At 40.5% G+C, this 13,691-nt stretch overlaps 1 protein-coding gene across 1 annotated transcript in view; it reads left to right on the top strand.

Moving 5' to 3' along the window:
• TMPRSS15 (transmembrane serine protease 15) overlaps positions 1 to 9,344 on the top strand; it is a 183,245-nt gene extending 173,901 nt beyond the window's left edge. Inside the window, exons 25-26 of the mRNA XM_030205046.1 lie at positions 820 to 959; positions 9,189 to 9,344. Of these exons, the coding sequence (XP_030060906.1) occupies positions 820 to 959; positions 9,189 to 9,344 (296 nt within the window). The remainder of the gene's footprint in view (positions 1 to 819; positions 960 to 9,188) is intronic.
• The last annotated feature ends 4,347 nt before the right edge of the window (positions 9,345 to 13,691 follow it).

Raw genomic sequence — 13,691 nt, 5'->3', positions numbered from 1 at the left:
CTCTGTCTTTCTGTTCTGTTTTCCTAAATTGGAGATATCACATATTAATAAACAGGCGCATTAGCGTTTAATGCAGTTTAAATTTAAAGGTGTGTTAGAAACGCCAATGCACCTTAGTGAACATACCCTTAAGTATGTCAAATTTCTCACTGAAATTCAAAGTGGTTGCTGAGAAAGTGACAAAAAAGCTCTAGGGGGATTCCTTTTTTTTTTTTGCCTCACCCTGTATATGCCACTTTTCTAACCATTTACATGTGTGATCAGCATGTAAATGTTTGCACTGTCTTTATAGAATTACTGCCTATAGATCTGTCCCTCTTATGAGCATAGGGAGTAGCTCTAGTGTTATGATTGGCTATTGATTTATTATTATTAGTAGTAGTAGTTTTGTATCATCTTTGTACTATATTCGGTACATTTACTTCTGAGACAAAATGAAAATTGCAAAGAAACAGATTTGTTTTTAATTTCAAAACGAAAAAAAAAATCCTTATGAAATTTGCTTTTGTTTTGTTATTGAAAATAGTGTGCACTTCCATCTGAAATGAGAAAAAAAAATGTTTGCACAAAATGAAAATTGCTGAAACTTCCCTCAAAATTAAAAAGAAACAGTATGCATCCATGAACTGTATCTTTATGAGATGTATTTTTGAATTGTAACCTGCTTGGGATGATCCCTAGGGATGGATAGATAAGACAGGACATAAACATAGTAGAACATAGAGTTTGTTTCTGCAGAACAGAAGCCAGGGAAAAGGAGTTCCAGAATGAAAGTGCCGAAATAACCTTGTTGTTGGTTAATTCGCAATCATTAATCAGGTTCTGGGGCCAACATTCTACAAGAAGCAGAGATACCTCTTATAACTAATGTGAAATGCCAGGAGCAGATGCCCGAATACAACATTACAAAGAACATGATATGTGGAGGCTATGATGAAGGAGGGATAGACACATGTCAGGTAAAAACAACAGAGAAACTGTCAATGATAATGTGCTTATGAATGAAGGTGGAGGTGTAGCTTAATGGTTAGAGCAGTGGGTTGAGAATGACAGGAACCCAAATTTAAATCCCACTGCAGCTTCTTGTGATATTGGGCAAATTACTTAAGGGGTCTTTTACTAAGATGTGTTGGTATTTTTAGCTCACACTAAATATCAGCTGGTGCTAAATGCTGAGATGCCCATAGGAATATATTGGGCATCTCAGTGTTTAGTGCCAGCTGATTTTTAGTGTGAGCTAAAAACACTAGCACACCTTAGTAAAGCCTTCCTTAACCCTATGTTGCCTCAGGGACAAACTTAGGGGGTCTTTTACTAAGGTGCACTAGGGTTTTTAGCTCACACTAAGAAACTATAGGAATCTAATTGGTGTTTTAGCATTTAGCACACGTATTTCTTAGCACAAGCTAAAAACACTAGTCACCTTAGTAAAATACTCCCTTAGATTGTGAGCCCTGTAGGGACAGAAAACAAAATACCTATTGGACCTGAATGTACACCACTTGGTAGTTTTCAAGCTTGTATGTAATGTTGGGAGCTGTATATGGAAACAAAATATAGGCATTAAACAAGACATGAAACTTCTACATACTATAATAAGAGTAACAGGGGAGAACCATATATGTAACTGAAACACCGGTTTCAACAAAAGGCAAGAAAGGCATTATAACATGTGTAGTCCGGAGCTATACCCCTAGAATAAATGAAATAAAGGTAAATACATATTAAATGCTTTTGGGGCGGGTACCGGATAGGTTGGAAGTAACATCTAAACAGGAAAATATAAGAGAAGCATATAATGTAATAAATTCTCAAACAGGACGCCAGAACCATGGTAGCTTAATGGTTAGAGCAGCAGACTAAGAACCAGAAGGCCTAGGTTCAAATTCCATGGTAGTTCCTTGTGGCTTTGGACAAGTTACTTAACCCTTCATGTCTTGGAAGAAGGTGACAGAAAACCACTTCTGTATCATGCCAAGAAAACCACAAGGAGAGGCTTTCACCATGTGAGCAACTTTGGCTCAAGGTCACATCTGGATCAGGAGACAGGTTTAAGAAATTGAATAAATAAAGAAAGATCACCTTGAAACTGTTAATAGGAATTATGCATCTATCTACAACTTCAGCCATAACACACTAAACAACAAAGCAACTTCCCTGTTAAAAAGTCCTTTCAAATCTACTCCCAGTAATAGTAAGAGTGTGCATTTGATTCATTAAGGTGCCTTGAAAACGTTACTGAAAGCCGATTGATCTAAGGCATATTAACCTATGAATCAATGCATGTAAAATCAATTTGCATGCATTAAAATTTCCTAATGTGGGTTAAAAACGCTTCTTGACACAAATATATGAAACCAACTGAAAAAGAAATCATGAAAATTAGAGAAGGGAAGCCTAACTTTCCAAACTAATTTTTCTTGTTTGTCTGTTTACATCCCTATATATTAGCATTATTTATTTATTTAAATTATGCTCACACCTTTTTCAGTAGTAGTTCAAGGTGAGTTACATTTACATGCAGGTACACTAACAGGCTTATTTTCGAAAGAGAAAGACGCCCATATTTCAACCCAAATCAGGAGATGGGCGCCTTTCTCTCATGGGAGCCCAAATCGGTATAATTGAAAGCCGATTTTGGGCGCCTCCAACTGCAGTCTGTCGCGGGAACAGACAAAGTTGATGGGGGCATGTTGGAGGCATGGTGAAGGTGGGACTGGGGCGTGTTATCGGCCGAGGAGAGATGGGCACTTGGCCGATAATGGAAAAAAGAAGGGCGCCAGAAGCGAGAATTTGGGTCACTTTTTCTGAACTCTTTTTTTTCACGAACAAGTCCCCATAAAGTGCCCCAACTGCCCAGATGACCACCGGAGGGAATCGGGGATGACCTCCCCTGACTCCGCCAGTGGTCACTAACCCCCTTCCACCAAAAAAAGAACTTTAAAAACTATTTTTTTCCAGCCTGTATGCGAGCCTCAAATGTCAAACCCAGCTCCATCACAGCAGTATGCAGGTCCCTGGAGCAGTTGTTAGTGGGTGCAGTGGGCTTCAGGCAGGTGGACCCAGGCCCATCCCCCCCTACCTGTTACACTTGTGCTGGTAACTAGGAGCCCTCCAAACCGCCCCCAATACCCACTGTACCTACATCTAGGTGCCCCCTTCAACCATAAGTGCTATGGTAATGGTGTAGAGTTGTGGGGAGTGGGTTTTGGGGGGATTTGGGGGGCTCAGCACCCAAGGTAAGGGAGCTATGGACTTGGGAGGTATTTTAATTTTTTTTAATTGTTACAAGTGCCCCCTAGGGTGCCTGGTTGGTGTCCTGGCATGTGAGGGGCACCAGTGCACTACGAATCCTGGCCCCTCCCATGACCAAATGCCTTGGATCTGTTCGTTTTTTAGCTGGGCGCCTTCGGTTTCCATTATCGCTGAAAACCGATACCGCCCAGCTCAAATCCGCCCAAATCCAATGCATTTGCCCGGCACCAACCGTATTATCGAAACAAAAGATGGACGCCCATCTTTTTCGAAAATATGGTTTGGACCGCCCCTTTGCAGAGCCGTCCTCGAAGATAGACGCCCATGGAGATGGGCATTCGCGTTCGATTATGCCCCTCTAAGTATTTCCCTGTCCCTGGAGGATTTACAATCAAGTTTATACTTGAGTCAATGGAGGGTTAAGTGACTTGCCCATGATCACAAGGATCAGCAGTGGGAATTGAATCAGGATATCAAGACTGGTGCTCTAACCACTAGGCCACTCTAACCTCTCCTGGCTGCTGCTTTTGGATCCTCCCTTTCTTTATATTTCTAGTTTAAGTTTTTCATTTGTATCTATTCTTGTACTTTTAGATCTAGGGTTCTTGACTCCCATTCTCGAGGGATGCATGTAGGCCCCTTTTTCAGGATGTTTACAATGAATATTCAGCAGTAGGAATGTGAATTTTGATTGAATCAAAAGGGAAACTAATCTAAAAGAGATTTCCAAAACCTTTCACAGCTCGATTAGTTCGGCCCCATCAAAGTCAATATTGAAGTCAAAGCAATGCATTTTGGGGTTCTTTTTTTAAGCATTAAGCAGTTTACACTCAGTAACTGTTACTGCAGTTGGATGGCAGCACACACTAATTCAAGATTTAACTGTAAGCTGTGTTAAGCAGCAGGTTATGGGCCGAGAATGAGAGTAGACTGTATACTGCAATTAGCACATGGTACTTCCTTAAGGTGGGCTGTCTTTTGCAAAGACCGGAAAATGACAACACATCCCATGTTGTTGCATATCATTAAAACCTAAAAATAAGCAGATAAAAAACATGAAAATTTATGTTTTCTTGTTTTTCGATAATAATGTGAGCACCTATTGCCCATGTGTGAACTGCTTTGCACACGTGCACACACTACTGGGAAAAGAATGTGCACTCTTTCTGGAAGTGTGAGCACTTAGTACACACTCAACAACATTCCTCCCTTGATGAAAAATTGGCCAACAAAAACGATCAACACAAACATTCCCAGAAGCGACATGAGAAATGACATAAAATGAACATTTTTAGGCTGCCCTGCCCTGCCCTACTTACTGCAATTAACACAGGTACACTTACTGCCTCCTCTAGAGAATGGGTTAAGTGCATCCATATTAATTGCAAATAACTTTTCAGTGTGGCAACTACAGACGACATACTGGACACACTCCAGAAGCTACAGAGAGCCTTTCCACTTACTACATGTTAATATTTGTTGTTAAAGCACAGTAAGTGAAAGAATTTCCACACTTTAGTAAAAGGGTCCCTAAAAGATTTATGAGCCCTTTTACTAAGCCATGCTAAAAAGTGGCCTACGGTAATTTTGGTGGATAGCTTTTCCACGTGCTGAAGCCACTTTTTTCCCCTAATGGCTACATGCTAATTTCCCAGTTAGCGTGGGAGCTCTTGCCACCTTCTATTTTGTAGGTTCTAGGGGCATCCGCACTAATCCAGGACTAACCAACTCATGGCAATACCCCCATGCTAACTGATAAGTGCAGGGAATGCCTACTCTCTGCCCATAATCATGCCCCCCTGCACTAAAAAATGAAACCTATTTTTTAGCGTGGGATTGGTGAGTGGCGATCGGCGAACTACCATAGGATACCTCAGCACGTGCCATGGCAGTGCTTTTTGTTGCATTATTATTATTATTATTTGTTACATTTGTTTCCCACATTTTCTCACCTTTTGCAGGCTCAATGTGGCTTACATATAACCGTTAACAGCGTTAGCCGATTAAGGTCTGAACAAATACATGGTATGAATGAATGAATACAAAGTGATATTGTGGTATAATGAGGTACATGTATGGTAGGAACAGCTGGGGGGAACTTAGAGAGGGAAATAGGGAAGAAGAGTCAGGTAATGTCCGTTACGGTCTTTGGTTATATTGTGTCGCAAGTGACCAGGTATTTTTATGTTGGGTTGGTGGGGTATGCTCTTCTGAACAGGTCTGTCTTTAGTGCTTTCCGAAAAATTAGGTGGTTGAGCGTAGTTTTTGCTGCTTTTGGCAGTGCGTTCCATAGTTGTGCGCTTAGGTAGTAAAAGCTGGTTGCATAGGTGGATTTGTATTTGCATAGTAAAAGGGCCCCTAATTTAGTTAGATTTTAAACATTTAGCAGAGTAAGCAAAACCTGCTGCTTTAGACACTGACTTAACCCCGTGCCAGAAGAAGTGGTTTAGAGTACTACAGTTAGCAGAAAGTCTGCACTAGGATTAAAGTGCTGTATATCATCAGAGAGTGGGATTGTGGTTTATACAGCTCCAGTAGCTGGATAGTTACAGTAAAGGTACAGACTAGAGTCACGTAGAGATTGTGCCTATGCTATAGCATTTGGCCTCCTTTAGATAAGGTGGTATATTAAATTATATAATAAACATAAACAACGTGGCTAACCTACATAAACCACTGTTTACTAAGCTGCACTAGCAGCTGCTGTGCGCTAATTACGACACTGCCCATTCACTTTGAATGGGCTGCATCGGCATTCCTGTGCGGCTTAGTAAACAGGGAGGATAGTGTATAAATACAAGGGGGTCTACACATGAGCATTGAATGAATGAGACTGACACTTGTGTATGTAACTTATAGAATAATATGAGTTATGCAGATCACTGACCTATTTAGCTACCCGCATTTATAGCATAAGTCTATACGTAACAGACAGTATTCTAAAACCTCAGCGTGTAACTCCTTGGTACACCCTTGCCTTGCCCATATCCCTCCCATACCTATGTCCCTCTCACAGCTTCACACTATCCCTCAAATTCTATATAGTGCAATTTGAGTTGTGCATGCAAATCTGAGTGTATTCTGATTTGCGCACACAACTCAATTGGTTAAGAAGCCAATCAGCACTGGTATTTTAATGTTAACAAGCAATTATCAGCACTAATTGGCACTAATTAGAATTTTTTCCCACTACTTGCTAAGCATAAAGTAGCCCATGTAAATTCTACCACGCGGATCTCAAAAGGGGGCGTGGGCATGGGTGGAATATGGGTGGGTCATGGGCATTCCTTTAAGCACAGTGTTATAGAATAACCCATTCCACTCCTACAGTTAGGCGTGAACATTTACACCAGGTGTAAATGACTGCACTTAAACTTTAATCATGTGGACAGTGCTACATGTATTCTGTAAACTGTGTCTAACTTTAGGCACAGTTTATAGAATACATGTAGTCACGTTTTCCATCCGCACTAATTTTTTGGGTGCCAAATATAGAATCTGGCCCTATAGAACTGAGGGGTCCTTTTACTAAGATGCACTGAAAATGGCCTGTGGTAGTGTTGATGCATAATTTGGGTGTGTGCAGAATAATTTTTTTGGCGCACCTACAAAAAATGTCTTTTTAAAGTTTTTGCCAAAAATGGACGTGCGGCAAAATGAAAATTGTCGCGTGTCCATTTTAGGTTTGAGACCTTAATGCCAGCCATTGACATAGTGGTAAAGTCTCACACGGTAACCAGGTGTTAGTGATCTACATGCACCAAATGCCACTTGAGGCGCATCAGATACACACGACAGAAAACAAAAATTATTTTTCAGCCGCGCTTATTGAATGCGTGCCAAAAATGAAATTACCACAAGAGCCACATGGTAGCTGTGCGGTAACTCCATTTTGGCGTGCATTGGGCACATGTAGACGCTTATGCAGCTTAGTAAAAAGGCCCCTTACAGAATAGCTTCTAACTTCAATTACGCACATAACTGCAAGTTAGTTTCAATTAATGCCTTAACTCCAATTATTGCTGATTATTGGTTCTTAGTACCAATCTGTACCCGATTAAGCAAATTTGTGTATGAGATTATAGAATAAGGGGGATATTTTCCACTCATTGTAGCTCAACTCTCAAGGCTCTCTAAACATGTGTTGAATTTTCCGTTGGAACACAAAACAGTTCTGAAACAGTTATTTACCTTTTAAATGATACTATGTCTAGGGGTCACTCCAAGAGAACTATCTGGTAACAGATTTAAAACAAATCTAAGGAAGTACATATTCAGTTAAGATATGAAATTGTTGCCTGAAGATATGTTCAAGTCCGTATAATGGCAGATTTTAAGACAGAATAATCTTTTTCGAACAGAGGATTTGCCAGGGTTCAATGCCACTGCAGTTTCATGTGATCTTGGGGCAGTCACTTAGCCCTCCAATGCTGTAGGTAAAAGTGTAGATTGTGAGCCCTCCAGAGTCAGGAAGATACTTGCTGTTCCTGAATTTTAAACTTGCCTTGGAAAAAAAGGAAGAGTCATATGCATTAATGTTGAAAGAAGAATGCAGGTAAGATTTAGATACATGTTGTTATTGAAAAAGTATTGTGCTAAGGTGCCCCTTTATTAAGCTGTATTAAGCAGCTGGTGCAGGTTTTTCTGCTTGGTAGATGTTAGCATGAGCCTGGGATAATGTCTAGCATGCACAAAAACAAGCCAGCATGAGAGAAACCCCAAACTAGCTGCTTACCCTTGGTACAAACATGAACTAGGCATGACATGAGCAGGTTGGAGGAGTGGCCAGTGGTGATAGCTAGCACATAGAACAGTATCGCATGCTAGCTGTCATGATTCTGTGAATGCACTTACTGCCACCTCAAGAGCTGGCAGTAAGTGCTCCCATGCTATCGGCAATCCACTAGTGTGGCCACAGCCCTAACAGAAGAGAGCACCATCTCCCTCCCAATATCAACTCTCTCCTCCGATCCCCACATCCACTTCAGCCACCAGATCCCCAAATCCAATCACCCACATCTCCAATCCAGTCCCCACATCTGATTCTTCACCCTTGATCTGATCCTCCAAGCCCCTTTCCTGACACAAAGCCCCTTCCACAATTCCCTGAGCCAGCCCTCCTCCCCCCTCCCCCAGAACTTACCTGGCGGCCATCCCTGGTGGGTTAGTGAGATGGGCCAAGAAAGTTCTCTGCTCCTGTTCCATCTAGCTCAAGATACTAAAATGGCACCTACCAACCTTTAACAGTAATCTCGCAGGGCTACAATAGGGGGTCAGCCTTCCATATAAGAGCAGGAATTAGATTGGGTGTAGAGATGTTGGGGGAAGAGGGGGTGCACCACTGCAGCAATTCTATATTTTTCATTTATAAGTGGGCCTGCACAATGTTACATGCAGTGGAAGATAGTATGAGTGCTCCCACTCTATCTGCCACTTTATGTAACGTGGTGTCCCGCGGTAAGTGTCTGCCCTGTGCAGTAAATGCAGGGTAGATCCTGGATACATCTCCTGCATTTACCACAGTCTTTGCTCTCATCATGCACTAGTTTTTGCACCCAACATACAGTAAGTGCAAAGACTTATACACATTACTAAATGACCCCTAAATCTAAAACAAACAAACAAACAAAATTATGGAGGACAAATACATGAATAATTAATAGCCAAACAGACTTATGATTCACCATGTCTTACTTCTGGAAATGAGAAGCAGAGAACAGATCTCCTCATTAAAATGTACCAGATACTTCCCAATGTCCTAGGTTGGCCACTAATGGAGCATGTTGCCAGGTTCAATTAGTATGATCTAGCATAGCATTTGTTAAGTTCCTGTGATATATATTTTCTTTTATAAGAAAGTGGATATATTTGAAGTATCTTCTTTTCCTAATTATTTCCTAATTATTTTCTCAACGCTAAACTCTTTCTTTCAGGGAGACTCTGGGGGGCCTATGATGTGTCAAATAAATGAGCGCTGGTTCCTGGCAGGTGTTACCTCATTTGGTTATGAGTGTGCACGGCCCCACCGACCAGGAGTGTATGTGCGTGTCACGCAGTTTGTGGAATGGATACAAACTTTCCTCCATTAGCACTGATGTCTGACTAAAAGGCACTGTTGGTACAGATGAGGAAAGCTCCATATATGTATATGAAAGCATCAGCACTCCACTTGAAGAGAAGTATCAGACTCCTTTATGCTGTTTCAAATGTGGCTGTTGCTCAAGCTAATACAAAAATGTCTAGATCTCAGAAAACCATGCTTTATATGAAAAAACTGCATAAGCAATAGTAAAATAGCAGAAGATCAGAAAGTAATGTCCTCTGTCACTATTTCAGTCAATATTCAGCCCACAGCAGTCAGCATTTTTTTAACGCTGACCACTGCAAGCTAACTTAGACCCAGATATTTGATACTGAGCTATATCCAGCTAACGACACTCAATATCCGTGTCATTGGTGGCCACCGGAAGTTATCCAGGTACCACCAAAATTCAGTAATGGTACCTGAATAACTAAACAGGCATAGTTAGGTCAGCTTTTTATGCAGTTCTGCATGCCCAGTTATTGACAGGGCATCAAGCATTACTATCAGAGGGGCACAGATAACTTCCAGGTTCATCACAACTCCTCACCCAGAATGCACCCGTAATCAGATATAATGTTCAGCAGCACTCTCTGGTTAAGTGCCACTGAATACTATGTTCCAAACCTGCTACTGCTACGTAACTGGGCAAAAGAGCCTCCTGCCTAGTTAAACAGCATTGAATATTGACCCCCATAGAGCCTAGGTCTTCACTTCTAGTCCTTGAGGAACATTAACGGGTCAGGTTTTCAGGCTATCCCTAATGAATATACATGAAGGGGATTTGCATGCATACTACCTCCACTGTATGCAGGTCTCTCATATATATATACCCATTAGGGATAGCCTGAAAACGTAACCCATTGGAGGTCCTCAACATTTGGAAGTGCAGACCAAGGCTACAACTCAGTTGGGTTTTCAGGATTTCAACAATGAGCATACATAAGATCTATTAGCACGCACTGCTTCCACTGTACACAAATAAGATCTCATGCATAGTTATTGTGGAAATCCAAAAGAAAAGACAGGATTGCAGCACTCCTGTTCTAGAACATTGATTACTGCTGAAGTGTGAGCTGTAGCAGTTTTATGCATGGAGTGCATCTCTTTCTCGTTTGCAGCCCCTTTGGTCCTGCACATTTAGTTTTGTATATTCCTCTGTAAATATCATGACATGATTCAGTCTGATTGCTAAATTTATATTCAATGTTAAGTAGGTGGACTAGTCTCCAATCCTATCCAGCATGGGTCCAACTTAATGTTCCAGTTTTTGCTACTCTTGGTCTCCCTGGGCCTTTGCCTCAGGATCCCTTTTCTCATTTCTCTCCATCTTCTGTGGCATGAGGTTGCTCTACTTCCCTGTGTTACAGCCCTTGATGGCCTTATCTTCCTACCTATTTTAATTTGTAACGTCTGGGAAGATTTTCCAAAATCCTGCAAACATAGCATTTTCCTTCTCTGTTCTCTTCCTATAAATGCCTTGCTCTCAGTGGTATATTTCTGTACTGTACCATTATTTGCCTTGTACAACCTCCATTCCTAGAAACATAGACATAGCCAGCAGTCCATTTTTGGTGGGACCCAGGGGTGGACCTGGGGAGGCGTGCATTTTCTCTCCCCCTGCTTCCACCACGTTATCATACCTTTGCTTTCAGGGATGATGAAGCCCCACCAGCCAAAGAGATCCTCTGCTCAACCCACCCCATTCCCCTTATGCTGCCTCAGGAGCGAGGAAGTCAGCAGCATGCATCCAGTTGCTGTCACTGGTACTCCTTGAGCATGCTCAGGTTACATCTGAACTAAGTATGTTCAGGGAGTGCTGGCATCAGTGGCTGGAAGCACACTGTGGACTTCCTCACTCCTGAAGGGGAGAAGGTGGCTCGGGCAGTGGAGTTCGTTGACTGGAAAGGTTTCAACATCCCCACTAGCTATTGAACAGGTGCTGTAACTTTGGAACATACAGTGAAAAACACATTCAAAAATGTACTTAAGTGAAAGTAAAAAAGTTATTGCCTAATATAATATTTTTTGAGTAAAAAGTAAAAGTACTATAACTAAAATGAATGCAACCCTTGTTAATGTTTTTATCCCAACAACTTTATTGCTCTACAATTTAATTCACTTTGCTTATGGCAAAACTAGATTTTGGAAAACAACTGTCACTCATGTGAATGCACTTGTGAGTCATTAATCCAGAAGAGCTAAAAAGATGTTCAATAACTTCATTAGCAGAAAGTAGAATGATCAGTCTGATAAAAAAGTACCTTCAAATCAGGCTAGGCTGCAACTGGTGCCTTTTGACTAAGTCTGCAGGGATTGATCAAGGTAATCTCTGCCTGAAACATCTGACTTCCTTATAGCAAAGAATGTTTTACCATTGTTGTTGTTATCAACTGTATTAGAAATAGTGCTGTCTAACTCATCCCTTGTAGTTATCATTATCATGCTGTTCAATTACAGAAAAGGCTTTCACAAAGTTGAAATCATTGTTGTTCTAACAATTTTTCATCTGATGACAAACTGTTTGAATATCTTTGAGAACTGATACTAGAACATCAAATATGTGGGAACCCCTCAGTCTTAACAGACAAGACTTCCTCTCTAATGGATGTCATCTCAATGTAAAATTTTCTAAGGGATGACCAGCAGTCTGTTGTGATAGAGACATATGTCTATTCACCAAGAATTGCGACCAGCTTCCTGCTTAAAAGTGACCCAACTCATCACTGTTCTGTATGGCTGCAGACCAGTAACCAACAAACAAAGGCAACTCCACTGTTCTCATAGGCTAGATTCACTGAACAGCAAAATTTAAGATGAGATGATCTACTGTTTGTGTGATGAGGATTGCAATAGCAAAAATCCTGTTCCTGGTTTTGCTGTTTCATTTGTTACTGAGCAATCATCATTTACATCTCACTTCCGCTTTTACTTTTTAATTTTAACTGCAAGCATTAGATGTAACTGAGTGAAAGTAGTAAAAATTGGTGAAATTATTACTTCAGTAAAAGTAACAAATGTTATTCTGTACTACCTTACAAATAAAAGTAGCAAAACTTTTACTAACTAGTTATATTTAATTACTATCCAACACCGGTTTCCTTTAGTATCACATACCATGTAAAATAAGTTTATCTTGTTGGGCAGACTGGATGGACCGTACAGGTCTTTATCTGCCGTCCTTTACTATGTTACTTATTACTATGTTTCTTTTAAAAATTGCTCTGTGGAATAAAACACATTATTCAATAACTTGCAACTGACTGCTGCTTATTGTATAAGTAAGAATGTAATTTTACTGAAGGTAGAAGAGCAGCTTAATTTATTTTCCAAAGAATCTGGTTTTGTTTAATTACAATGTGGTAATTCCTCCCATTTATTCTGTATATTTACAGTGGACAGATATGCTGTTTACCTGAAGTAATTTCACACAATGGATGTTGGTAACTTATAGCATATAAATGTAAGATAATAACTTTTAGAAATATTTTAATAAATACTGTTCATGTTCTTAAAGGGTTTTCTCATTTTTAAAGGATCAATGCACTGATAAATTGTCAATGTTGTTATTAATTAATCCCTAAATCTAAAAAAAAAAGTAATACATTTTGTGGCAGACACAGATCTGCTGTTTCTCACTGTTCATTCTCTGCACATTTTTGGTTAATACATTTTCTTTCATTGGTCTATGGCAGGGGTTCTGAACCCTGTCCTCAGGACACACCTAGCCAGTCAGGTTTTGAGGATATCCACAATGAATATGCAAGAGATAAAGTTGAATGCCCTACCTCCATTATGTGCAGATTTATTTCATGCATGTTCATTGTGGGTATCCTGAAAACCTGACTGGCTAGGTATGTCCCGAAGACTGGGTTGAGAACCCTGGTCTATGGGACTAGCAGTACCCTGTGACAGCAAAATTAGTTTTGGTGGACAGCGGAAAGACTTTCCCCAGCAGGCAAGGAACTGACTCCCAATAACAGTCCTTCTAGCAACCTCTTGGAACAATCCTTCCTGTGCTTTGCACCCAGGAAACAAACTGATTAGCTACTTATTGTAGCCATAGATACCAACATCTCAAAATGATTAGGGATGCCAGGCGCGATACAACTTGCCCCTTCCTAGACACAATGAAGGAGCTTCATCTATACTACGGAGTGCTCAGCACCTTCTGGTACCAATGAAGTTGGTGTCTATTAAATGCTGCCTAAGGGTACAGTAGCAAGATTTATTTTATGAAGTACATTCATTATTATAAAAATGATAGAAATCAACATTTGGAATTAAAATAGACTTTTATTAAAAATCATTTTTATTTCCATATCTTTGGGTTTAGGTCCTGACAATACCACTT

This window comes from Microcaecilia unicolor, chromosome 5 (assembly GCF_901765095.1).
Source record: "Microcaecilia unicolor chromosome 5, aMicUni1.1, whole genome shotgun sequence".
Taxonomy (NCBI): domain Eukaryota; kingdom Metazoa; phylum Chordata; class Amphibia; order Gymnophiona; family Siphonopidae; genus Microcaecilia; species Microcaecilia unicolor.
Note: the sequence above shows the minus strand (reverse complement) of the source record. Positions and strands in the feature narration are given on the sequence as shown.